Source organism: Haematobia irritans, chromosome 3 (genome assembly GCF_050003625.1).
Source record: "Haematobia irritans isolate KBUSLIRL chromosome 3, ASM5000362v1, whole genome shotgun sequence".
NCBI lineage: Eukaryota > Metazoa > Arthropoda > Insecta > Diptera > Muscidae > Haematobia > Haematobia irritans.
In genome coordinates this window covers 223,521,590-223,548,103 of record NC_134399.1, presented here as the reverse complement: position 1 = coordinate 223,548,103, position 26,514 = coordinate 223,521,590, and the positions used below count along the sequence as shown (strand labels likewise).

General features: G+C 31.6%; 1 protein-coding gene across 1 annotated transcript; it reads left to right on the top strand.

Moving 5' to 3' along the window:
- The first annotated feature begins 864 nt into the window (after positions 1-864).
- LOC142232407 (protein white-like) lies at positions 865-22,995 on the top strand. Its single transcript, XM_075303218.1, has 7 exons — positions 865-1,165; positions 17,480-17,714; positions 17,781-18,435; positions 18,508-18,639; positions 18,705-18,894; positions 22,082-22,213; positions 22,281-22,995. The coding sequence occupies exons 1-7, from the start codon at positions 1,085-1,087 to the stop codon at positions 22,893-22,895; spliced, it is 2,040 nt and encodes a 679-aa protein (XP_075159333.1). The 5' UTR covers positions 865-1,084; the 3' UTR covers positions 22,896-22,995.
- The last annotated feature ends 3,519 nt before the right edge of the window (positions 22,996-26,514 follow it).

Genomic DNA, 26,514 nt, shown 5'->3' with positions numbered 1-26,514 from the left:
GTGTAAAAATATATGATGTTTGCTTGCACGACATTATAAATACAAATAAACAATGATTTGATTTATAAATAAATAAAAACCAATAAATAAAATTAATTTTCTGTTTTCTTTTATCAAGTGGCGTCCTTTTTTCGACGACGAAAAAAGTTTTTTTCATAAAGATCAAAATATTTTAGATTGTGACCATGTTCATTTAACTGGAAGAAATCCACTTTTGACGAATACCATAACATTTTAGATCGTGACCATTTTCTTTTGATTGAAACAAAATTATTTGTATCAATATAATAACATTTTAGATGAGGACAATTTTATTTTTCTTAGAACCATGTTCACTGACCCAACATGGTTGCAGATGAAAATGTTACATGGTCGCCGCAAAAATAGCTCCTATCATATTATTTTGCTCTTCGAATAGGATTGTGACAATCATGTTTCTTCTCTGCGTGTATAGCTCGCATATACTTTTTGCCCGACTTACACTGATGTGACCATAGAAGCCCAAGTTTTACTCCAATTTACGTGAAGTTTTACAAAGGGATTAGAATTAACATTCTAGGTAAAGTGGTGCGGCTCTAATATTGCCGACCAGCTCGAGTTTAGCATTTCCTTACTTTTATGATTCTGATTGCAATCTCGAATTCTAAAGAACTTTTCCAGAAGTGGAACAATCCATTCTAGTATCTCTGGAAAAAACTTAAACAGTCATGATTACGAAGAAATATCCAATTGTTTGGAGTAGTAGTGAACGTTAAATGTTTGTAGTTGCATTACATTTTGTCTCAGTGTATTAGTATTTGCCATCTAAATTTATTCATCTCATTTATTTAACCAACCAACCAACAAGTCAGTCAGAGAGAAACCGTTGCATTAGAAAAATCAGTCTGGGTGCGTCGTTACTTCAGTTAACATAGAAAAGAAAAAGAAAAATATAAAATCTAAAATGAAATAAAATATTTTGTTTTTGCATTAAAAAATAAAAATAAAATAAAATATTAACCTGTTTCAGTAATCATAGTGAACCACTTGTGAAATTTTAAGATTATTTTTGTTTTGCAAAACCATAATTTAGAATTGCTCTAAAATGGGCCAAGAAGACCAAGATTTGTTAATTGACGAAACATCAAGAAAACGCACAGCCACTTCAGTGGAAAATCTTAATCATGTGAGTAGAAATGCTAAAGTTTCACTGCAGCATAACCAAGTACAATATCAATCTTCAAGTCGAACATAAATGGAACTAAAATAAATAAGAATGGATTATAAAAGTAAAACGTCAGTCAGATACAATAATTCAAAATTCCAAACAAAATAGACATTAATAATTCAAGTGTTATCAAAGCAAGTTGGTATGTATACCGAGGAATTTCAAATCAAATCACTAGGAAATGTGGAAGAGATAAAATTTTGCGGTTTGCAAATGCGATTAGCGGAACAGACCTTAGCCGCCTCGATAAAATTTCATTTTGCAAAATTTATTCTAAATAAGTTATACACTTTTGTCTTTTTGTTATGAGGCTAATATTTTTTTATTTAGATAACTACCTTTTTACGTTTCTCTTCTGTTTACATATTTCGGACTCTGTTATTTTTAGGTGTTCACTGTTGCATCTAACCCGAGGGTTTGCGGTTGTTTGTTTTACGAGTACATGTCTTAAATGAACGGTAGAGGCGCCCTTTATTCGATTGCGGTTATTGATATCGAATTACAACATGTATACCAGATATGTACATTAGGGTAGCGACTAAGAAGAAGAAACAATTAGTATAGCAACTACGGCAAAATATTCCTCTCCAACTAAGAGGTACTTAAAATTTCTATAGAAATAAAATTTTTACAAAATTTTCATAGAAATAAAATTTTGACCAACTTTTCAATAGAAATAAAATTTTGATAAAATTTTTTTAAGAAATAAAATTTTAACAAATTTTTTTACAGAAATTAAATTGTAGCTTAACCACCCAGCAAAAAAAGAGCTTCCAAAAAGTAGTTTGGATCCCCAATCTGTGATCCGGAAGTAGTGCAAACTTGGATCATCTCCAATGAATTTTACATGGGCTTGTCATAGGACGAAAGTACCCACTTTTTGGATCCTTTGAATTACTTTAGAAGTTGTGCCCTGGAAGTTAATTTGAATGAAGAAATTTAAAAAGCGAAAAAAAAACAATTTTTTTCAACCAATTTCACTTTTTTTCATCAATATGTTTTATTACACAATTATTTTCCTATTATCTAATTTTTACAATTTGAAAAACTTTTTCGCTCCTACCAGGGGTTGAACCTGGGTTTGCTGGCACCATAACAGAACGCCTTAGTACACTCAGCCACAAACGCCATTGAACATAAAGCGTCGAAAGGTCAATTCAAATGTTTGTGATATGATCGTAATACGACACCAAGGAATAACATTCTAATTGCTTCTCGAGATGTTCTTTATTAGTATGAACGAAAAAATAAGAAACGCAGGTTCAAATCTCACCAGCGGCATTTTTTTATCAAATATTTTTCAAAAAAAATTTTTTTTTATGTCAAGCAAATTACGAGAATTTTTATTTTTTTTTAATGGAAAAAAATATATTTGTATGAAAATAATATATGCCGAAAATAAAATATAAAAACGATTATATTTTATTTTCGGCATATATTATTTTCATACAAATATATTTTTTTCCATTAAAAAAAAAATAAAAATTCTCGTAATTTGCAAAACCTTCTCAAAAGAACTTCCATGGAAGCGAAAAAGTCAAACGCCACAGGTTCAAATCCCAGCGGGGATGAAATTTATTTATTTTAATTATTTTTTTACATTTTTTATTAATTTCTATTTTTTTTTTTAGTTTTCTATTTTTTGTAAAATTTGATTGTACACAATTTGCAATTAAAATAGCCTGATTGCTTTCTTTTTAATACTTGTCCACAAGGACTGCATCGAAATTAAAAAAAAATCATTGGGGGATCCCACGATGTGCTTTAGAAGAAGTGTTTGTGCACTTGTCCAAAAGGACTGCTTTGGAAGTTGAAAAAACTCGATGGGGGATTCTGGGATGGGCTTTAAAAGAAATGTTTGTGGAACAACTTCCAATTTTTTTTTTTGCTGGGCAACAGAGGAAAGAATGTTTGTCAAATTTATTTGGCCAACCACACATTCCTCATCAGCATCCTCTACTTGCAGCAAAACTATCAACCAATTATCAGAATAAATTCAGGCAGTTCATTAAACCCAACAATGAACCACACTTGAACCCTCTGAAAAAAGGTAGCAAAACTATCAACCAATTATCAGAATAAATTCAGGCAGTTCACTAAACCCATGGTGAACCACACTTGAACCTTCCGAAAAAAGGTTTATGATAGCCGAAAATAAATAAATAGAAATAAAATTTTGACAAAATTTTCTATAGAAATAAAATGTTGACAAACTCTTCTATAGAAATAAAATTATTACAAAATTTTCGATAGAAATAAAATTTTGTCAAAATTTTCTATAGAAATAAAATTTTAACTAAATGTTCTCTGGAAATAAAATTTCGACAAAATTTTCTATATCAATAAAATTTTGAAAAAAAAATCTATACAAATACAATTTTGACAAAATTTTTTCAAGACATTAAATTTTGACTAAATTCTATAGAAATAAAATTTTGACAAAATTTTTTATAGAAATAAATTTTTGACAAATTTTTATAAAAATAATTTTTTTCTATTTCTATATAAATAAAATTTTGACAAAATTTTCTATAGAAATAAAATTTTGACAAAATTTTCTATAGAAATAAAATTTAGACAAAATTTTCTATAGAAATAAAATTTTTACAAAATTTTCTATAGAAATAAAATATTAACAAAATTTTCTACAGATATAAAATGTTGATACAATATGTTGATACAATATAGAAATAAAATTTTGACAAAATCTTCTATAGAAATATAATTTCGACAAAATTTTCTATAGAAATAAAATGTTGACAACATTTTTTATCAAAATACAATTTTGACAAAATTTTCTATAGAAATAAAAACTTGACAAAATTTTCTATAGAAATAAAATTTTAACAAAAATTTTGTATAGAAATAAAATTTTCACAAAACTTTCTATAGAAATAAAATTTTCTGTAGAAATAAAATTTTGACAAAATTTTCTATAAAAATAAAATGTTTACAAAATTTTCTATAAAAATAAAATTTTTACAAAATTTTCTATAAAAATAAAATTTTTACAAAATTTTCTATGGAAATAAAATTTTTACAAAATTTTCTATAGAAATAACATTTTGACAAATTTTCTATAGAAATACAATTTTGACAAAATTTTCTATAGAAATAAAATACTAACAACATTTTCTATAGAAATACAATTTTGACAAAATTTTCTATAGAAATAAAATACTAACAACATTTTCTATAGAAATAAAATGTTGACAAAATTTTCTATGAAAATACAATTTTGACACAATTTTCTATAGAAATAAAAATTTGAAAAAAATTTCTATAGAAATAAAATTTTTACAAAATTTTCTATAGAAATAAAATTTTGAAAAAATTTTCTATAGAAATACAATTTTGACAACATTTTCTATAGAAATAAACTTTTGACAAAATTTTCTATAGAAATATAATTTTAACAAAAATAATTCTATAAAAATAAATTTTTGACAAAATTTTCTATGCAAATAAAATGTTTACAAAATTTTCTATAGAAATAAAATTTTGACAAAATTTTCTATAGAAATAAAAATTTGACAAAATTTTCTATAAAAATACAATTTTGACAAAATTTTCTATAGAAATAAAGTTTTGACAAAATTTTCTATAGAAATAAAATTTTGACAAAATTTTCTACAGAAATAAAATTTTGACAAAATTTTCTATGGAAATAAAATTTTAACTAAAGTTTCTATAAAAATAAAATTTTTACAAAATTTTCTATGCAGATAAAATTTTCACAAAATTTTCTATAGAAATAAAATTTTGACAAAATTTTCTATAGAAATAAAATTTTGACAAAATTTTCTACAGAAATAAAATTTTGGCAAAATTTTCTATAGAAATAAAATATTAACAAATTTTCTATAGAAATACAATTTTGGCAAAATTTCTACAAATATCAAATGGTGCTACAATTTTCTATAGAAATAAACTGTTGACAAAATCTTGCAAAGAAATATAATTTCGACAAAATTTTCTATGGAAATAAAATGTTGAAAAAATTTTCTATAAAATACAATTTTGACAAAATTTTCTATAGAAATAAAATTTATACAAACATTTTCTATAGAAATAAAATTCGTTTTGTTTGTTATTGTTGGCTTCTCTTCAATCGTTATTGTTGTTTTTGATCTCAGCCTTAAGCCATGCATTGACTAAACTACAAGTGTAGCTTAACCAACAGAGGAAAAGTAGGCTTGTCAAATTTATTTGGGTAAAGCCCTATAGACTGCAAGATGGTTGGATGTACAGCTGTTTCGGAATTACCACATTCCTCATCAGCATCCTCTACTTGCAGCAAAACTATCAACCAATTATCAGAATAAATTTTGGTAATTCACTCAACCCAAAGTGAAATACACTTGAACCTTCCGAAAAAAGGTTTAATAGTCGGCTACTACCAAAACAAATTTTCAATCATATCTCTTTTCCTTTGCCAAACTCAAATCATCGATTTGTATTTAATTTTGACAAAATTTTCTAAGGATTTAAATTTTCCAAAAAAATTTTTCAAATAAAAACTCGTTTTACATATTCTATAGAAATAAATATTCCTCTCCAACTAAGAGGTACTACACAAATTTTCTATAGAAATAAAATTTTGACAAAATTTTCTATAGCAATAAAATATTGACAAAATTTTCTATAGCAATAAAATATTGACAAAGTTTTCTATAGAAATAAAAATTTAACTAAATTTTCTATAGAAATAAAATTTTGACAATATTTGCTATAGAAATAAAATTTCAATAAACTCTTCTATAGAAATAAAATTTTAACAAACTCTTCTACAGATAAAATTTTGACAAATATTCTACAGAAATAAAATTTTTATAAAATATTCTATAGAAATATAATTTGAACAAACTCTTCTATAGAAATAAAATTTTGCCAACATTTTCTATGAAAATAAAATTTTGACAAAATTTTCTATAGAAATAAAATTTTGCCAACATTTTCTATAGAAATAAAACTTTGCCAACATTTTCTTTAGATATATAATTTTGACAAAATTTTCTATAGAAATAAAATTTTGACAAAATCAAAATTTTCTATAGCAATAAAATATTGACAAAATTTTCTATAGAAATAAAATTTTAACTAAATTTTCTATAGAAATAAAATTTTGACAAAATTTTCTATAGAAATAATATTTCAATAAACTCTTCTATAGAAATAAAATTTCAAGAAACTCTTCTATAGAAATAAAATTTCATCGAACTCTTCTATAGATAAAATTTTGACAAAATATTCTATAGAAATATAATTTGAACAAACTCTTCTATAGAAATAAAATTTTGACAAAATTTTCTATAGAAATAAAATTTTGCCAATATTTTCTATAGGAATAAAATTTTGCCAACATTTTCTATAGAAATAAAATTTTGACAATAATTTCTAAAGAAATAACATTTCGACAAAATTTTCTATAGAAATAAAATATAATATACATAGAAATAATATATACTAATATAATATAAATACTAAACTAATATAATAAACTAATATATACTAAACTAATATAATATAAAATATAAATATTTTCAAAAACATTAATTTTCGTGTAATTTTCTATAGAAATAAAATTTTGTCAACATTTTCTATAGAAATAAAATTTTGACAATAATTTCTAAAGAAATAATATTTCGACAAAATTTTCTATAGAAATAAAATTTTTACAAAAATTTCTATGGAAAGAAAATTTTAACAAAATTTTTTATAGAAATAAAATATAATATACATAGAAATAATATATACTAATATAATATATAAATATTTTCAAAAACATTAATTTTCGTGTAAGATCATACTACAAAGTCTTTTTTGCGTAAGTTCTCCCTTTTTGTAGAAGTAGTAACTTTACATTCCCGGCAAACTTCAAAACAATTTTCAAAATATCGCTAAAGTCGGAATTCCACCCTCTTCCACCAGATATCAAACAATCAAATGAAATTATTTTCCCTCCACTTTCATTAACATTCTTCAAATTTATCGGCTCATTTTTCCTTAATTTAAATGGCAGACAAAATGCTAAAATGCTGTTAATTGCCCAGCCAGACTTTCATTAGGAATTTTATGCCATTCAATAGCCAAATATTTTTTTGTCATTTAAAAATAAAAGAGTGAATGTCACACCCCAAAATACTAACAATTTTTGAATTTTGTTCATACTAGAATTGAGGTCCTTATCAAAGAACACAGAAATGTAGCAATTCTCCTCTGGGAGATAAGCCCTCACAATAAATTGATGTGTGGTGGTAAGAACTAAATTTTTCTCACTTGGCTATGGATTTAAGTAGGACATCGAAATATCCATCGAAATAGCCAGCCAGCAATGCAACGAGGAAAATCTATATATGCCCAGCCAGTCGATGACCAGCATTCTTTTGTCCATGTTTATTATAGAGCCATTGCAATTTGGGCGGATATGTCTTTTGGGTCTACACCAACACAGGCGACCCTCGCCATCAAGCCCAGGCTAACATTTTTCACAAACACTAAGTAGAGGAGCGCGGCAAGTGTTCCAATTTGACCACAAAAATGTCTGACAATTGTATTAGATTATTCCAGGCGGACGAAGGACAAGCAATATTTGTCAACCTACCAAAATGGTGTAGGTGTAGAGATGGGGCAAAATAATGCATAGAGTTGCCTAGGGAGGAAAAAAAAGACACAAATCTATGTTGTTTTCCTTTTTTGTTTTTTTTTTTTTTTTGTTCTGGTTGTTCATAAATTTCATTTGACCATCTTTAGTGCAGCATCAGACCGAGTGCCGCAATCATTTGTTACCAAACAATATGTCCGAGGACCAACGGCCATCCTGGTCTCATAAGTTTTTTTATTTTGCAGATATTCTCATACAGTCATAGATAAATACAAACATCTACACATACTCACACACGCACACACGGGTTCTTATCGTTGCAAACATTTTCTATTGAAAATGTGATAAAACCTTTTGGCCGTTGAAGAAAATCTTTTCTCCGGTCACATAATATTTCCATTGAGCTAATGACCCCAATCAGGAGAAAAATATCCATCCAGGAATTTTTCTAAATTCTATGGCTTTCGACTTTATGCTAAGAATCTTCATAAAGATCGTATAGGAATTTTAAAAATTAATTAGTTTTTTATTTGATTCAACTTGGGTTTTAAATAAAAAATAAAAAGTTTACTTGAATTCAAAGATTTTGACCTCACGTTCGGATTTTAGTATTGATTCCGAGCCAAAAATTCGGCATCTTTAAAATAAAGAGATTGTTTAAAGAGCTATCTAGCTTTAAATCAACCCTCTATAAAATTTTAATTTGGTTACACATCTTACTTATCGAATTTTGCGAAAACTTTTTGTGATAAAATCCAAAATTAAGCAGATACTTCAAAGCAAACAATTTTTTGTTAATTTCCAAAAAACTTTAAATCAAAGATTCAAAATCATCAAAATAAGTATTAATCTAGTTTGAAGTTTTTTTATCCTTAATCCAAAGAGTATGGTTTCTTAAAATAAAACAATGTTTTTCTGTACTTTACGGGACACAAATTTCCAAAATTTGTGTTCTAAATTTAAAGAAAACAATCCTAAAATTTGGGTTGAATAATCTTTCATATTAAGTCAATATTTTTTCCAATGCAGAAAAAATCTCCTACCTTATTTTCAATTCTTGGGTGAGGTGGGGAACCTCCCCATTGCAGTGTTGCCAGTATTGGAGATTTTTCTCCAAATTGGGAATATTTGTTTTAGGTGGGGTTAGGTTAGGTTAGGTTATGTGGCAGACCGATGTATCTGGCTCACTTAGACTATTCAGTCCATTGTGATACCACAGTGGTGAACTTCTCCCTTATCACTGAGTGCTGCCCGATTCCATGTTAAGCTCAATGACAAGGGACCTCCTTTTTATAGCCGAGTCCGAACGGCGTTCCACATTGCAGTGAAACCACTTAGAGAAGCTTTGAAACCCTCAGATATGTCACCAGCATTACTGAGGTGGGATAATCCACCGCTGAAAAACTTTTTGGTGTTCGGTCGTAGCAGGAATCGAACCCACGACCTTGAATATTCAAGGCGGGCATGCTAACCATTGCACCACGGTGGCTCCCTAGATGGGGTTAAAATTGTTGAAATTTTTGAGTTTGGGACTTGGGTATTCGGTGGAAATTTCAATAAATTCCGGGATTTTTTCGATCGATAATGGTTCAGTATATTAAATCAGGTTTCCATGAAGACCTTAAATTTCTACCTTAATTTAAAATAGAAATGTTGCTCCTCTTTATTCCACGACATACAATAGGGCATTTGGACTAGAAAGGGACACATGATTTTATTATGGGCACCCAGGGCTAATTTATAATTTTACTCGTTTCGTAAGGACTTAGTCCTAATTTCTTTTATCTCTCGAGCATTTGAATGCATACCAGAAAAATACTGGCAACACTGTCCCCTTGGCCGACGTTTGGAAATTTGAAGAAAAGTTCCCCCATTTTCTTGAAATTTCCAGGGATAGTTAACATTAGCTCCGTTCGAGAACCCATAATTTTTGAAATGTTTACTGGATGTCGTTCGTTTACAACAAAAAGCCAGCAAAATAGAGCCGGAGGGAGTTTTTGCTAATGATTTTTTCCCAGTAAAATCTTGCAAACCATAGCATACGTTATCAGTTGGTTGTTGATAACAAAAACAAGTAAGGAAAGTCTAAAGTCGGGCGGGCCGACTATATTATACCCTGATCCACTTTGTAGATCTAAATTTTCGATACCATATCACATCCGTCAAATGTGTTGGGGGCTATATATAAAGGTTTGTCCCAAATACATACATTTAAATATCACTCGATCTGGACAGAATTTGATAGACTTCTACAAAATCTATAGACTCAAAATTTAAGTCGGCTAATGCACTAGGGTGGAACACAATGTTAGTAAAAAAATATGGGAAACATTTAAATCTGAAGCGATTTTAAGGAAACTTCGCTAAAGTTTATTTATGATTTATCGCTCGATATATATGTATTAGAGTTTAGGAAAATTAGAGTCATTTTTACAACTTTTCGACTAAGCAGTGGCGATTTTACAAGGAAAATGTTGGAATTTTGACCATTTTTGCCGAAATCAGAAAAACATATATATAGGAGCTATATCTAACTCTGAACCGGTTTCAACCAAATTTGGCACGCATAGCTACTATGGCAATTCTATTCCCTGTGCAAAAAATTGGCCTCTGTGGTCATATGAGTATAAATCGGGCGAAAGCTATATATGGGTGATATATCTAAATCTGAACCGATTCCAACCAAATTTGGCACGCATAGCTACAAAGCTAATTCTACTGTCTGTGCAAAATGTCAACTAAATCGGAGCAAAAAATTGGCCTCTGTGGTCATATGAGTGTAAATCGGGCGAACGATATATATGGGAGCTATATCTAAATCTGAACCGATTTCAATAAAATTTGGATCACTCGTCTATAGTACTAGTTGTTCTTCTTGTGCAAAATTTTAAGTAAATTGCGTAAAATTGGGTAAGTAAATTGGGGTAAAACTCTGGCTTCTGGGGCCATACAAGTCCATATCGGGCGAAATATATATATGGGAGCTATATCTAAATCTGAACCAATTTCTTCAAAATCAACAGGGTTCTATTCTGAGCCAAAACACATACTTGTGCCAAATTTGAAGTCGATTGGACTAAAACTGCGACCTAGACTTTGATTACAAAAATGTGTTCACGGACAGACGGACAGACGGACATGGCTATATCGACTCAGGAGCCCATCCTGAGCATTTTTGCCAAAGACACCATGTGTCTATCTCGTATCCTTCTGGGTGTTGCAAACATATGCACTAACTTATAATACCCTGTTGCACAGTGTGGCGCAGGGTATAAAAAGCACCAGTACAATGTACATGTTCCACAACTACAGCTGGAAATTAATAAAAAACACTGAAAAAAAAACATACTTGGTTCCAAAGATTTTGTCTTTACTTTAAGAAATTTGGTATTGATTCCGAGCCAAAGAAGCGGAGAATACAAGTAAGAATACTTTTAAGACACAATTCTCTTTTAAATTTAGGTTTTGTGTACTTGCTTCTAGGAAGCAAATTTTTATTTTTAGCTTTCTCAGCTTTTTTTTCTTCATATGCTATCAAAGTCCTTTAAAAACGAGTTAACGGCAACTTTACTTTCCAAATTAGGACTCGGCTTCCAGTAGAAATTATGCTATGTTTCAAGTAAAAAACTTCTTTAAAATAAAGTTTTGAAAAACATGTCCTATATTTGAACGATTTTTTGCTTTGTAGTCAAGATGCAAAAAGACAACAAATTTAAAGACAATTTCATTAAATTTAAAGAATTTTTCTGAATTATTAAAGTCAAATTGACCTTAGCCCATAAATTTTTTCTTTCATGTTAAGATACCCATTCTTAAGTCAAATCACTTAATTATAAGGACAATACGACTTCATTGAAAAGTTTATCGACTTTTGGACAAGGAAAATAACTTTATTTTAGAGAAATGCTTCTTCTATGCTAAGCAAAATTTGTATTCGTATTTTAAAGACATGTAATCTTTGACCTCACGACAATATTTTTTTCAGTGAAGGATCTGTTTTTTGTTTTTAATATTTTAGAAGCTAAAAAATATGAATGTGCCAATAACATAGTTACTGGATGCCGTTCGTGTACTTTTCAGCAATTTTATGCAAAGAGAGTAAAATATACTTTTACTTTCTTGCTAGTTTTTACTGGATATTTTTACTGGAAAAGTACGCGAACAGACCTATTATTTCTCGATATTTGATTGGAGAAAGGGGCGTCCCTTTTTAGAAGTATAGTGCAAAATCTAAAAAAGAAATCTTGACAAAACTATTTTTTTTTTTGTTTTCACTTGTTAAAATAATTTGAAGTTTGAAGGAAAAAAATGGAGTTCAAAATTGCTTTGTATGAACTTTGTACACTCAAAAAAAAGTGAACTCTCTATTTCACTAAAGCCAATTTAACTTTATTTTAGTTCATGGAATTATTATGTTTGGAGAAAGTTTCTTTTACTCTAATATTTTTTTGTGTACGTTAGTTAAATTAACTAAAACCGAGGAAAAAAATAGACTCAAATGAAGCACAAAGATAAACTAAATTCGTGTCTTCCACAAAATAGTTCAGAATTTCTTTAAATTTGTAAATTTTACCAAAAGTGCGTCCATCATGAACTTCGTATGTCACTAAAGACATTCTTGCAATTTTAAACTCCAAGTTTTTCCTTCAAACTACAAAATTTTCTTTAACAAGTGAAAAAACTTAGTTATGTCTATTAATTTTTTTGAATTTGTGGAAAAATATTTACTTATTTTTAGGACATTGGCGTGATGCCAATGTTTGTAATACTGTTTAGTTAAAATTTTCTACAAATATTCAAAATTTTCTAAAATTAACGGAAAGTTTTCTTCCTGGTGGGTTCACTGTTTTTTCAGTGTATGCCTTTACACAGAAAAAAAAGCATCCCCGGTTCCAAAGATTTTGTCTTTCCACTAATGATTTTGGTATTGATTCTGAGCCAAATTTTATTTAATCGTCTTTTCTGTTTTTCTTTTTTTTTTTTGTCTTCATATGCAATTAAAGTCCTTTAAAAACGGGTTAACGACAACTTAAATTTTCAAATTCAGACACTTTGTTTTAAAGACGATTTTTACTTGAAACATAGCATAATTTCTACTTGAAGTTAGAAATTATGCTATGTTTCAAGTAAAAATCGTCTTTAAAACAAAGTGTTGAAAAACATCTCCTATACAAAAAGACTACAAATTTAAAGACAATTTCATTAATTTTTAAGAATTATTAAAGTCAAGTAGACCTCACTCAAACACAATTTTCTTTCATTTAAGATACCGATTTTTAATTTGAATCCCTTAAATATAAAGAAAAAAACGACTTTATAGAAAAGTTGATCATTTTTTGGACAAGGAAAAAACTTTATTTCAGAGAAATGCGTCTTCTATGCTAAGCAAAAAACGCATTCGTATGAAATCTTTGGCCTCACGAGAATATTTTTTCAATGTAGAACCATACGAAGTTCATGATGGGCGCATAATTAGTATAAATTCTGAACCTATTTGTGGGAGACATGAATTTAGTAAATCTTTATGCTCCATTTGTGCATAATTTTCCCCTTTTTTGGTTCACTTTACAAACGTATACTCAAAAAAAAAAGTTTACTTGGATCCAAAGATTTTTACCTTCCCTTAAACATTTTGGGGTTCACTTACAAACAAATACGAATTTAAAATCCACATTATAATAGATGCTTTAATGTAAAAAGTGTTTTTTTTTTAATTCCAAAAAAAAAAAACTAAACCAAAGGTATAAAAAGCCTTAGTCCAAAATTGAAGCTTTTTTATCTTAAATCTAAGGATTCTATATTTCAATTAATCTAAGAACGATTTCTTTCAATGAAAACTGCGTTTCTTTACATTAAGGAAAATTTGCGACATTAACGGTGGTAGGCAAAATTCCAAAATTTCTGTCCAAAATTTAATGAAAAAAATTTTTTTGAAGCAATGATTTTAAACTTTCTTTTAATTAAAATTTCATTATTTAAAAAACCCTTGTTCTTAATATCGTGTAAATTGAGTGTTCTAAAATTTAGGTCGTATAATCTTTAATATCACATAAATATTTTTTCAGTGTACACAAAAAATTTTACAGTCAAGAAAACTTTCTCAAATCATAGTAATTCCATGAACTAAAATTTAACTAAATTGGTTTTAGTGCCATATAATTTTTTTTTTTTGAGTTTAGTGTACGAGTATCTCATATTGAACTTATGTGTACGGTCATGGAATTTTATGTCCACGTTTAATTAATAAAATGATTGAGACATAAGATCAATGCAGAACTCCCTCATTGGAGATTCTCTGGATTTTCTCTTATGGATAAAATGTGTTGGACCTAGACCTAAAGATGTCTTAGAAAAGTAAAACACAAATACATTCCCAAATGTTTACTAGGTTTTCATTCATGCCCATATGGATATGAATTCAAAAGGAGCGGCTCAATGAGCGAACAAATGAATGAATGGATTCATCTATGCATGAATGAATGAACGAATAAGGATGGTCTTCAAATAGAATACAAGTATTGTGCTGTGACCAATGTCCCATGAATGGTCAACACATACATGCATATTTGTTGGTCAATATGCTGTTCGGTTTGTATGTATGTATGTATGTGTCCTGCTCATGAATGCACAAAAGGACGATAATGCAATTGAATTGGGCGTGTGAGAAAAAAAATCCACAACAATAATAGCAAAAAAAAAGTGTGCAACAAATAATCGTTACCGGACCATTAGACAGAATATCGGTCGTATGGACTTATTTGAATGACTCATTCAAAAACATTGTAAGTCTTTGGAGAGAGAGATATTTTTTTACATTTACCTAATGGTATTGGTAAATTGATCCTTAAACTCACACATCATCTGTATACATGTAAATGTAATTGAGTTTTAGAAAACAAATATTTTAATAGATTTTCAATAAAAGTTTTACTTGCTACTATAATTGCTGTGATTGAAAACATTTCAATTAAAAAAAATTAATTGGATCAATTAATTTCGGGATTAAATCAGAAACATTTTTTTGTGTGTAGAATATTCTCTACAATATTAGTTACAGTGTGATGGCCACCGTGGTGCAATGGTTTCCATGTCGGCCTTGCATACACAGGGTCGTGGGTTCGAACCAAACATCAAAAAGTTTGTCAGCGGTGGATTATCCCCTGGTGATATTTCTGAGGGTTTCAAATCTTCTCTAAGTGGTTTCACTGCAATGTGGATGGCCGTTCGGACTCAACTATAAAAAGGAGGTTCCTTGTCATTGAGCTTAACATAGAATCGGGCAGCACTCAGTGATAAGAGAGAAGTTCACCACTGTGGTATCACATTGGACTGAATAGTCTAAAAGAGCCTAAAATATCGGCTCACTGTGCGATTTTTTATACCGTAAACCACATAGTGGTCAGGGTATAATAAGTTTGATCGGCCAAAAAATGTGCCTACCAGAAATATTGATTTTAGACCCCATAAAATAATACAGATCGACTCAGAATCACCTCCTGAGTCGATCTAGCACATGGTGTCCGCCCGTCCGTCCGTCCGTCTGTCTGTCCATGTATTTGTTGTTCACAGGATTCCGGTCGCAATTATTAACCGATTTTGATGAAATTTGGTACAGGAAGTTTTTTGGGCACAAGGACGAAACGCTATTGAATTTGAAAGAAATCGGATCAAATTTAGATATAGCTCCCATATATATGTGTCACCCGATTTCGACAAATGGGGTCACGTTGCGCGTTTCTTCAAACGGATCGTCACCAAATTTGGCAAAAGGTAATCTTTTCCATCGCCCTTCAAGTCTGCAAAATTTCATCCAAATCGGTTCAGATTTAGATATAGCTCTCATATATATGCATCGCCCGATTTTCCCAAATTTGGCCACAAAACCTTTATTTATCAACCGATCTTACTCAGAGTTGGCTAATTATAATATTCTACAGCACTAACTATATGTGCAAAAAATCATCGAAATCGGTTCAGATTTAGCTATAGCTCCCATATATATGTACCGCCCGATTTTTCTAAATTTGGCCATAAAACCCTTATTTATCAACCGATCTTACCCAAATTTGGCTAAATGTAGTCTTCTATAGCACTAACTATATGTGGAAAAAATCATCGAAATCGGTTCAGATTTAGATATAGCTCCCATATATATGTATAGCCCGATTTTCCCAAATTTGGTCATAGAACCCTTATTTGTTAACCGATCTTACTAAAAGTTGGCTAGATCCAGTCATCTATAGTACTAACTATATGTGCAAAATTTCATCGAAATCGGTTCAGATGTAGATTTAGCTCCCATATATGTATCAGCCGATTTTGAAAAATTCGCCCCTAATAACCTTATGTTTGACCATACAGGCCTCATTTCTTAACTGATCTTACTCAAATCTTGCACAAGGTAACCTTTTGTGGTATTAATCAAACCCGCAAAATATTATGCAAATTGGTTCAGATTTACATATAGCTTCCATATATATGCATCGCTCGATTTTCCCAAATTTGGCCATAGTACTCTTATTTATTAACAAATGTTACTCAAATTTCAAATTTTGATGTACTAGCCGATCGTACTTATACGTACTTGTAGCTCTTACATAAGAATATTGCTCGATTTTTACAATTTTGTAGTTATTACTCACACTAATTTAACGATTTCCTCTTTTTTAATAATGGGCTCAATATTAGTGGCATACTAGCTCCGTAGGCGCAATATCAACACAGCCAGTGTTGCTAGAAGTAGGGGAAATTCCCTATATGTAGGGTTTTTCTGATATTTAGCGTCTTGTAAGGACGTAGGGCCACAATGTAGGACATTTTCACTCAACACAATTTGTAATAATTTTTACATTTTGGTGGCTCTAGAGGAGGAAATTAGAAGCCGGCAAGGCTTCATCTTTAACAATGTGTGGTAAACTTTATTCCTGTAGAAAATTTTGTCAACATTTTATTTCTATAGAACATTTTGTCAAAGTTGTATATCTATAGAAATTTTTTTCAAAATATTATATCTATAAAAAATTTTCTCAAAATTTTATTTCTGTGGAATTTTTTCTCAAAATTGTATTTCTATAGAACTTATTGTCAAAATTTTATTTCTATAGAAAAATTTCTCACAAAAATTTGTTTATAGAAACTTTTTCCAAAATTTTATTTTTATAGAGATTTAACAAAAAAGATTACTAATTTGGGTAGAATTCTACCAACTTTGGCAACCTTGGTGGTAATACAAAATTTATATTCTAAGTTATATACGTTGCATATTCATGTTTTACTTAGAACCATTTTTGTTTTGTAAATTTTTTTTAAATTTAACGAAAAATATAGTAGGGAAAATTGTTTGGGAATGTATGGGAAAGTAGGGAACTTGTTTTGTCCTTGTAGGGTAAACCGAACATTTTCCGTGGCAACATTGACTATGAGCTATATTCAGATTGACACAAAGCACCCATAGACATATACCCCTTAGTTTTCTTAAATATGCAACTGCGGTTTATCTCCCAGACCTATATGTTACCCTACAAATGCTTATAATTACTAATTCTGTAATGGTGGTTTAGGGTATGATATAGTCGGCCCCGCCCAACTATCTACTTTACTTACTTGTTTTTAATAAAAAATTGTCAATCTTTCACTTTTTTAAAAATCTCTATTTTTTTCCTCTATAGCCTCCAAGAACATTAGAACAATCAGCCATTAATGCAGGCTTCAATAAGAGCTACGGATCCTTGGCCTCAAATGAATCTATATCGGAAAAACTGACCTATTCATGGTATAATCTTGATGTTTTCGGTGAAGTCCATCAGCCAGGATCAAATTGGAAACAATTTACCAATCGCGTAAGAGGAGTTTTTTGTAATGAGAGGCATATACCTAAACCCAGGAAACATTTAATCAAAAATGGTATGAGATAATTAATTTTCCCGACAATTGTTCCATCCATATATAGTGAAAATGTATTTCTTTCAGTTTGTGGTATTGCTTATCCAGGAGAACTGTTAGCTGTTATGGGTAGCTCTGGAGCTGGCAAAACAACTCTACTTAATGCTTTAGCCTTTCGCTCGGCTCGAGGAGTACAAGTATCCCCCTCCAGTATGCGCATGCTTAATGGTCTTCCCGTAGATGCTAAGGAAATGCAGGCACGATGTGCCTATGTTCAACAGGATGATTTATTCATAGGTTCGCTGACTGCAAGAGAACATCTCATATTCCAGGCTACCGTACGCATGCCACGTACCTTGACACAGAAACAGAAAATGCAAAGAGTTGATCAGGTCATACAAGATCTGTCATTGGGGAAATGTCAGAATACCATTATTGGAGTTCCAGGCAGAGTGAAGGGATTGTCTGGAGGAGAACGTAAACGTTTGGCTTTCGCCTCGGAAGCCTTAACCGACCCACCACTTTTGATTTGTGATGAACCCACATCTGGTTTGGATTCATTCATGGCTCATAGTGTGGTCCAGGTTTTAAAGAAACTATCGGAGCGTGGTAAAACCGTAATATTGACTATACATCAACCGTCTTCGGAATTATTTGAACTCTTCGATAAAATACTATTAATGGCCGAAGGAAGAGTTGCTTTTCTGGGAACACCCAATGAAGCTGTCGATTTCTTTTCATTGTAAGTTTGGAAAGTCTATATTTTCGGGCGATATCTAATGAAATTTGTTTTTTTTTTTTTTGTAAAAATTAGTATTGGTGCCCAATGTCCTACCAATTATAATCCAGCTGATTTCTATGTTCAAGTCTTGGCTGTGGTCCCCGGTCGTGAAGTTCAGTCTCGAGATCGCATATCAAAAATTTGTGATAATTTTGCTGTTGGAAAGTAAGAAGAATTTTTTGTCTAAAACATATGGAAAAATCCAATAACCAGGCAATCTTCTATTACAGAGTTGCTCGAGAAATGGAACAAAGTGTACAGAAAATTGTAGCTAAATCGGATAGTACACCCAAAGATGAAGATATCGGTTATACCTATAAGGCTTCTTGGCTTACACAATTTCGTGCTATTGTATGGCGATCATGGATTTCTACATTAAAGGAACCTTTGCTTGTCAAAGTTCGACTAATACAAACTACGGTAGGTTTGACTCCGTCTGGGGTTTAATTCGAAGTCCTCTTATATTGTAGTTGCATTAGTGTGTAAATGTAACCATACCCTGTAGGAAATGTCAATAGTGAAACAGTACTGATTTACTATTGACTGTGTCGCCAGTACTACTGACCAAATATACCCCAGACAATGTAAAATTCTATTGACATTTAACATGTACTTGTCATTGAGAATGAAGTACTGACACAAGAACTACTGACTAGGTGGTACTTTTGGAACCATATGGAGACATTGGAACACTGAATCAGTAGTCCATTGTCAACACTTTTTTACCAAATAAAAAGGCGTAAAATTAGATATTAAAATTATATTTATTATATATATTAAATTAAATTAATTATGTATATTTAATTAAATAAATTAAACGTCTAGGCCTTCCTCCTGCAATATACTGAGCAGCTTCTCCAAACACTTTCTGGAAGGCGATGTTTCGATGTACCACTGCTTCAGTTTTTCCCTCAAATTCAGAGTTGGAGTGGGCAAATTAGCTAACTCAAAATCTTCAAAAGTTTCACAATTTTCTTCTGGCAGCACAAAATCACTGAAAGTGCTCTCTCTAGAAATTAACTCTTCTTCAGCATTTGCTCTATCCTTGTACAATTTTAATTGCTTTTTCACAAGTCTTTTGTAATTTCTTTTATTCATTTTTTAATTCGCTTATAAAACGCACTTTTCTTTTTAAACTATTGTCCAGTTATTGCGATATCACGTTTTTTTTTCACAACCAAAAAAGCGAAACAATGAAAAGGAAGAAGAAGCATTGACTCTCATTTGTCATAAATTTCTCTACACATTAAAGGCAGAGAAATATTTGTAGACAAGTTGTAGACAAATTATCGACAATGTCACCATAATAGTTGACAAAAGTGGTGACATAGAGACACATGTCCCCAGACTTCCTACATGGTAGCGATAGGCGGTAGGCGAACACTTGTTTATGTGTATTTCTTATAGGAAGCTCAAAATCCGCAACGGAATACCGTGACAGATAGCGGCGTGTCGCCAAATTAATATCTCTTCTAATTCCTCGGCGGAAAATTGCACAGTGTTGCCATCGCTTATCAAGTTTTTTTCACCACTAGGAATTGTTGCCAGACATTCCACGTGGATATCCTTGGACATAAAAGAATGTCCACATGGCCATAAAAGAATGCCCACATGGCCGTAAAAGAACCCTACGGGAAATGGATCAACCACAGAATCGGTACAGGACTAGTCCCTGGTGTGTATGGACCAGTCCCAAATTTTCAGAATTTTACTTTGCATATGTTAAAACACAATAAGGACAAGTAATTGAAACTTCAAAATAAAATTTGACGAATACCGATCCATTTCTGCACCTCGACCCAGAATATTTACACTTAGCGGGATCTGAGACCAATATTGCGATATGTTGCAAATAGAATGCCAACATCTTTTGAATTTGGTGCCATTTCTGAAAATCCCCATCACGTCGAAAACAGTCGTATACGATATCCACAACTCGTCACAAAAGTGCCGTCACTAATGCGCTAAATTATTCCAGGTATTATACGAATAAAAACACATTGAACATAATGCCTTAAAAAAGGAAATATGTTGATTTATAAGTTGCAATTCTGCTATATTCGGCTAATGTTACAGCGTCTATCAGTGTTTATTCTTCATGGAAGCAGCGTGTAGTAAAAAGGTGCTAATTTGAGCAAAAGCAGAATACCCCTTTCTTGTTGACTTGCAAATTTGAACATATCTAATGCGCCGTCCAGACTATAAGATTATACAGTGCTCGTGTCAAACATATTCCAGATATTGGCCACATTATAATTTATGTTAGACGGTATAATCGATCCTGCTGCTTGTTAATGTGATCGATAACACATTTATCGATTATTTAGTAATCACCGACAATTCTTAGCGATTGGCCCCTCTCCAAGATTCTTTACAAACACAGACATTCCGTCCGGATAAACGTATAGACTGGACGGAGCATAATGCATGCAGAACCATGGAAACACCATTAACTGTACACGCAAAGAAAAAAAGTTTGGAAAACGTGTACCGAAAACGTTTTTCTTTTGTTAGAGTTTTTTGAATTGCATCGAAAATTTTAAACTTTTATCACCAAAAAATTTCGTTTGTTACAAAAATTTTCTTTTTTCAATAAAAAAAGTTATTTTTGAAACAACAACACAGTCCATTTCGTTTATATCAAACACTATTCTTTTCTGACTTTAGGTCTTTAATAAGACACATTTTACAGTTCAAAATTTAATATACTACAATGTAATGTTGAACATTTTTTCGGAATCTTCCGCACATATCTGGAATATATTTAAAAACAAAAAAAACAAAAAAAAACGTTGGCCGAAGCAGGGATCGAACCCACGACCCTTGGCATGCAAGTCGGACGTAGCAACCACTGCTCCACGGTGCCAAACTAAATGTGTGTTTCTGTTAAATAAACTTTGTTTATTCGGTTCGTGGACGCCGCAAGCTATGCTATATAAATATAACTTATATGGATATTTATCTATTGATGACCATAACAGGTACATAGCTCAGTGGTTAGTGTGTTGGCTTACAAAGTGCATGGTCCGCGGTTCGATTCTCCGTCCAGGCGAAAGGTAAAAAAATTTTAAAAATTTATAAAATCGTATAAGTTCTTCTACATTGTTGGTATTACAAGAAAAAGGTGTTAAGAACTAAAAAACCTCGTGGATGTGAGAAAGATGTGAGGGAAAATGCAATTAGCAAGAAAACAAGTTTTTTTTTTGAGTTTGTCTTTATGAAATTGTTTTTACATCCTGGAAAAGAATAAACGTTTATCACAAAAAGTATATACTTTTCTTCCAAATACACTTCCTTACAGCGAAAAGCAAATGAGAAACGAACTTTGCTTGTCTAAAATTTCGTTTGGGAGGACAGAATTATTTTTTTGCGTGTAGTAGGAATGTTTCAATCTTCCGTTTAGTACTGGAGGATAAACACCAATTTGTGAAATTCTTCTATGAAGTCAGCTGTTTTGAGAAACATCCTCTAATGTTATTTTCATAGACGCATCCCTACTTTTCTTATTTTATTTTATTTCTATTAATCTTTACATTCTTTTTAATTTGCTCCTTATATTTTTTTCAGATCAAGTTGTAATAATTTTTACACTTCCATTGTATTTCAGATGGTTGCCATATTGATCGGTTTGATTTTCTTACAACAGCCACTAACACAGGTGGGCGTAATGAATATCAATGGAGCTATATTTTTATTCCTCACCAATATGACATTTCAGAACGTGTTCGCTGTCATCAATGTAGGTTTGAAGAGAAAAGAAAAACACAGTTTTAGAACAACAATTTTATATATGTATCTTCTCACAGGTTTTCACATCGGAGTTACCGGTATTTATGAGGGAAACTCGAAGTCGACTGTATCGCTGCGATACATATTTTCTGGGCAAGACTATAGCGGAACTGCCATTGTTTTTGGTAGTACCTTTCCTATTTACCGCCATAGCATATCCCATGATTGGCCTACGGCCTGGACTTACACATTTTCTCAGCGCCATGGCTTTGGTTACTTTGGTGGCCAATGTAGCCACCTCATTTGGTTATCTGATATCATGCGCCAGTTCATCCACATCAATGGCTTTATCCGTTGGACCACCCGTGACTATACCTTTCTTGCTATTTGGTGGATTTTTCCTTAATTCTGGTTCAGTACCAGTTTATTTTAAATGGCTTTCATACTTCTCTTGGTTTCGTTATGCCAATGAGGGATTACTTATCAATCAATGGGCCGATGTTCAATCTGGAGAAATTGTTTGCACTTCAACGAATACTACTTGTCCCAGTTCCGGCAAAGTTATTTTGGAAACATTGAACTTTTCCGAAAGCAATTTCCCCTTAGATTTCTTGGGTTTGATTGTGCTCATATTGATTTTTAGAATTTCCGCCTATCTGGCATTAAGATGGCGTGCCAGTCGTAAGGAATAATATATTATTGTTTATACAGAGTTGTTGTAAATAAGTATTTCATTTTTTATTTCGGCAAAATAAATATTTAAAATGATAAACGCATTTAAAATAGCTTTAATTTTGATAATATTTCGTTTTTTATTTGCGCTTTATACTACGTTCGCACTAGACACGAAATCCTCGTAAACGAGGATTTTGGCCGAAATCCTCCTAGATCTCAGAAGATTAGCAATAGGCAAATATCAGCTGGCTCGTAGAGGATTTCAACAAAATCACTTTCAAAATCCTATACTGCCTTTTACAACTGTGGTTTTAGTACTAAAAATGCTCTTTTTGCAATCCTGATCCAATTATCCTTGTAGATGAATGTGTGTTTGCGTGTCTACATACGGGTTTATATATAGATATATTTACAAACAGCTGTTAAATGCTCAAATCTACGAAATCTCGTAATTTTGCCAGTTAGAACACTTGAGATTTGTAAAGAAAATTTGGTTCTAAATAGCGAGATTTCGCGTCCAGTGCGAACGTAGTATTAGAATCTTGTTTATGTTTTTGGGTAGAGTGAAGTCATTCGTAATTTATAAAATAATATATCCAATGAACATTTGAATCGCATAGGCAACGCGTAAAGCAATATTATTTAGTATTGGTAACGTTAGACTTATCAAAGACACAATCCCAATGGGGATTGCCAAAAACTATGCTTTAAAATTTTATTATTATAAAAAAAGCCGGTTGGTAAAACTGACGGCGGTAAGTTTAATAGCCTGTTTCTGTATGTCGAACGAGCTCTATCGATCGACTGAAATGGAAACAAACAGCTGAATTTATAACAAAAAATCAGCTGTTTCTATTCATTTCAGTCGATCGATAGAGCTCGTTCGATATACAGAAACAGGTTATAAGTTTGCGGAAAAGCGCTCCAATGGCTTTTCTAAGAATTATAGTGGCGGTTGCCCGACATTGAAATGCTGGCAGGTTTGTTTTTCCGGACCGAAACCCTGACGAAAAGCTGAAGTTCGTAATTAGAGCGTTTAAAATCTCCCTGCCAACATTTTTTGAATTTGACGGCAATTCTGAAAATCTCCACCACGTCGAAAACAGTCATATACAATATCCAAAACTAGTCGCAAAAGCGCCGTCACCATACCAATTTACTACAAAAAAGTATCGCATGAGTGCAATTATTAGGTGCCTTTTTAGATAAATTTAGAACGACGTCAATAAGAGCCCCTTCAAACTATTAGAAAAAGTGAATTTTAAGATAGTTGTTTAAGAATCATTGTGGTCAAGTAAAATAGATGTTTATTAATTTGAATAAAAATTTATAAATTATTCCAGGCATTTATACGAATAAAAACACATTGAACAAAATGCCTTAAAAAAGAAATTATGTTGATTTATATGTTGCGATTCTCCTATATTCGGCTGATGTTCCAGCGTCTATCAGTGTTTATTCTTGATGGAGGTAGCGTGTCTGGAAAAATATCTGAAAAACTATCACTTTATTCCCTTTGGAAAGTCGAAAATTGTACACCAATATACCTTTCACAATTTTAATCGTAATAACTGTATTTTCAGCACTTAATTTTCGATTTGCTAGCGATGAGGATGAAATGGAACTTGGAAATGCTGGCAGGGAATGATTCTTTTACAATACTAATAGTTTGGAAGGGCTCTTATTGGCGTCGTTCTAAACTTATCTAAAAAGGCGATATTTTTTTCAGTAAATTGGCGTGGAACAACATCTCAATAGTGAAGGCACTTTTGCGACGAGTTTTGGATATCGTATACAACTGTTTTCGACGTGGTGGGGATTCTCAGAAGTGCCGTTAAATTCAAAAAATGTTGGCAGGGTAGTAATGTATAGAATAGCACCCACCTTTTAATGCGAAAACATAACATAGACTCGGCCTTATCGTCATTACTCTCCGTTATGCGCTTTACAGAATATCAGATATTCCGGACGGAATGTCGGTGTTTGTAAAGAATCTTACAGTGTGTCTAACCGATACAGAATATCAGATATTCCGGACGGAATGTCGGTGTTTGTAAAGAATCTTACAGTGTGTCTAACCGATACGACTTGTCGGCGGTGACTAAATAATCGGTAAATGTGTTATCGATCCCATAAACATGCAGCAGTATCGATTATGCCTTCGGACGTATATTATAATGTGGCCGATATATGGGATATGTTCGAAATGAGCACTGTCGTCCGGAATAACTAAAAATCTGTAATGCTATGTTCCCAGTGACTCGTTTTTCCAAAACATTTCACCGTTCACACCGGGTTGAGATGTTTTAGTTTGACTGTTACCATGGAAACTAGAAATTCACATTTACTCGAAATTCACATATATGCAACCTACGTCCAAATAATTACCGCGAGCGCAAAGGGAAAAAATGTTTTATATTATTTTCACATGTCCATGTTCTTAAAAGCATTTATTTATTCTTTTTTCCTATGAAACTTATTTCAATATTTTGACATATATTTTGAATAGGGTATCTTATTCAGGGTATATTCCAAATAAGGTGGGTTCACATTCTAAAATTTTTGGAGGAAAAATTGTGTTTTGAACTTGTTTTTTAGTATGGGGAACATAGCATAAGGTGCATTCATGGCTGAACAAGAAGGTTAAATCATGGGCCCATATGATTACAATTTTTTCGACAAAGTTTTAATATGCCAAAATCATATGTTTACGGTGGTTGCAGCTCTCCAAATGACACTGCATACCAAATGCATCTAAAACCAACTCACACATTCAAAGCTGGAGAATTATTCCAAGATGACTTTAGTATAACATATTCCAGTCCCAAAATATCACGCACATCAGTTTTTTAAACAGCATCATGAACTGTTTTTATTAATAGCTGGCGAAGAGCCATTTGACTGACCCATTCTTAACTTTGGTGGGTATTATAGTCTTATTTGTCTCATAACGGCGTACATCCGACGAATTATACACTTCACAATAACTCATAGGTGACGCAATTAAATCTGAACCTTCACTTTTCTCTGGATTTGAATTATTTTTTTTTTTTTCAGAACAATTGAAAGAATAAATAATTGCCACTTTTAGGGCCAGTTTCTCAATGTTGTTTTATTATTTATCATCCCATACAAAAATTTTACTAACCGGAGGTCTACCCTCCGGTTAAAATTAATCGGAGGATGAGAAACTGGCCATTACCAATGCCATAAGATTCTTTTATCAGCTGATTTTGACTTCTTAAAATTGTAAACAACATATTGAAATTTTTATTTTTGTAGTCGTGATTCAACCTCTTTATTCCCTGTCTCTCATACGAGGTTAACGGCGTTTGCAACCGCCTTTGGCTTCTTCCAACGAACAGCTGTTACCAGCTTTCTCATAGCCGGCAATTCGGGTAAAATAAAAAATTACGAGAAAAATTAATAATTCGATATGGGAAGAATCGTCAAGTGATTTGCTTCAAGCCCAATTTAAACACTAGGGCACTAAGAGATTTAAGAGGAAAATATTTACGGTGTTGTTTGTTTATATCTTCTGCTCAAATCGAAACGTCATCGTCGTTGTTGATGCAAGGCTTTGTTGTTGCGTTCCTCTATAGCATAGCTGCGTTTTATTTTAAACAAATAACCAAC

Coding starts and splice junctions, on each gene's coding strand:
- LOC142232407 (XM_075303218.1), top strand. CDS start 1,085: ATGGGCCAAGAAGACCAAGATTTGTTAATTGACGAAACATCAAGAAAA. Junction 18,895..22,081: donor TTCGACTAATACAAACTACG/GTAGGTTTGACT, acceptor ATTGTATTTCAG/ATGGTTGCCATATTGATCGG. Junction 22,214..22,280: donor ACGTGTTCGCTGTCATCAAT/GTAGGTTTGAAG, acceptor ATCTTCTCACAG/GTTTTCACATCGGAGTTACC.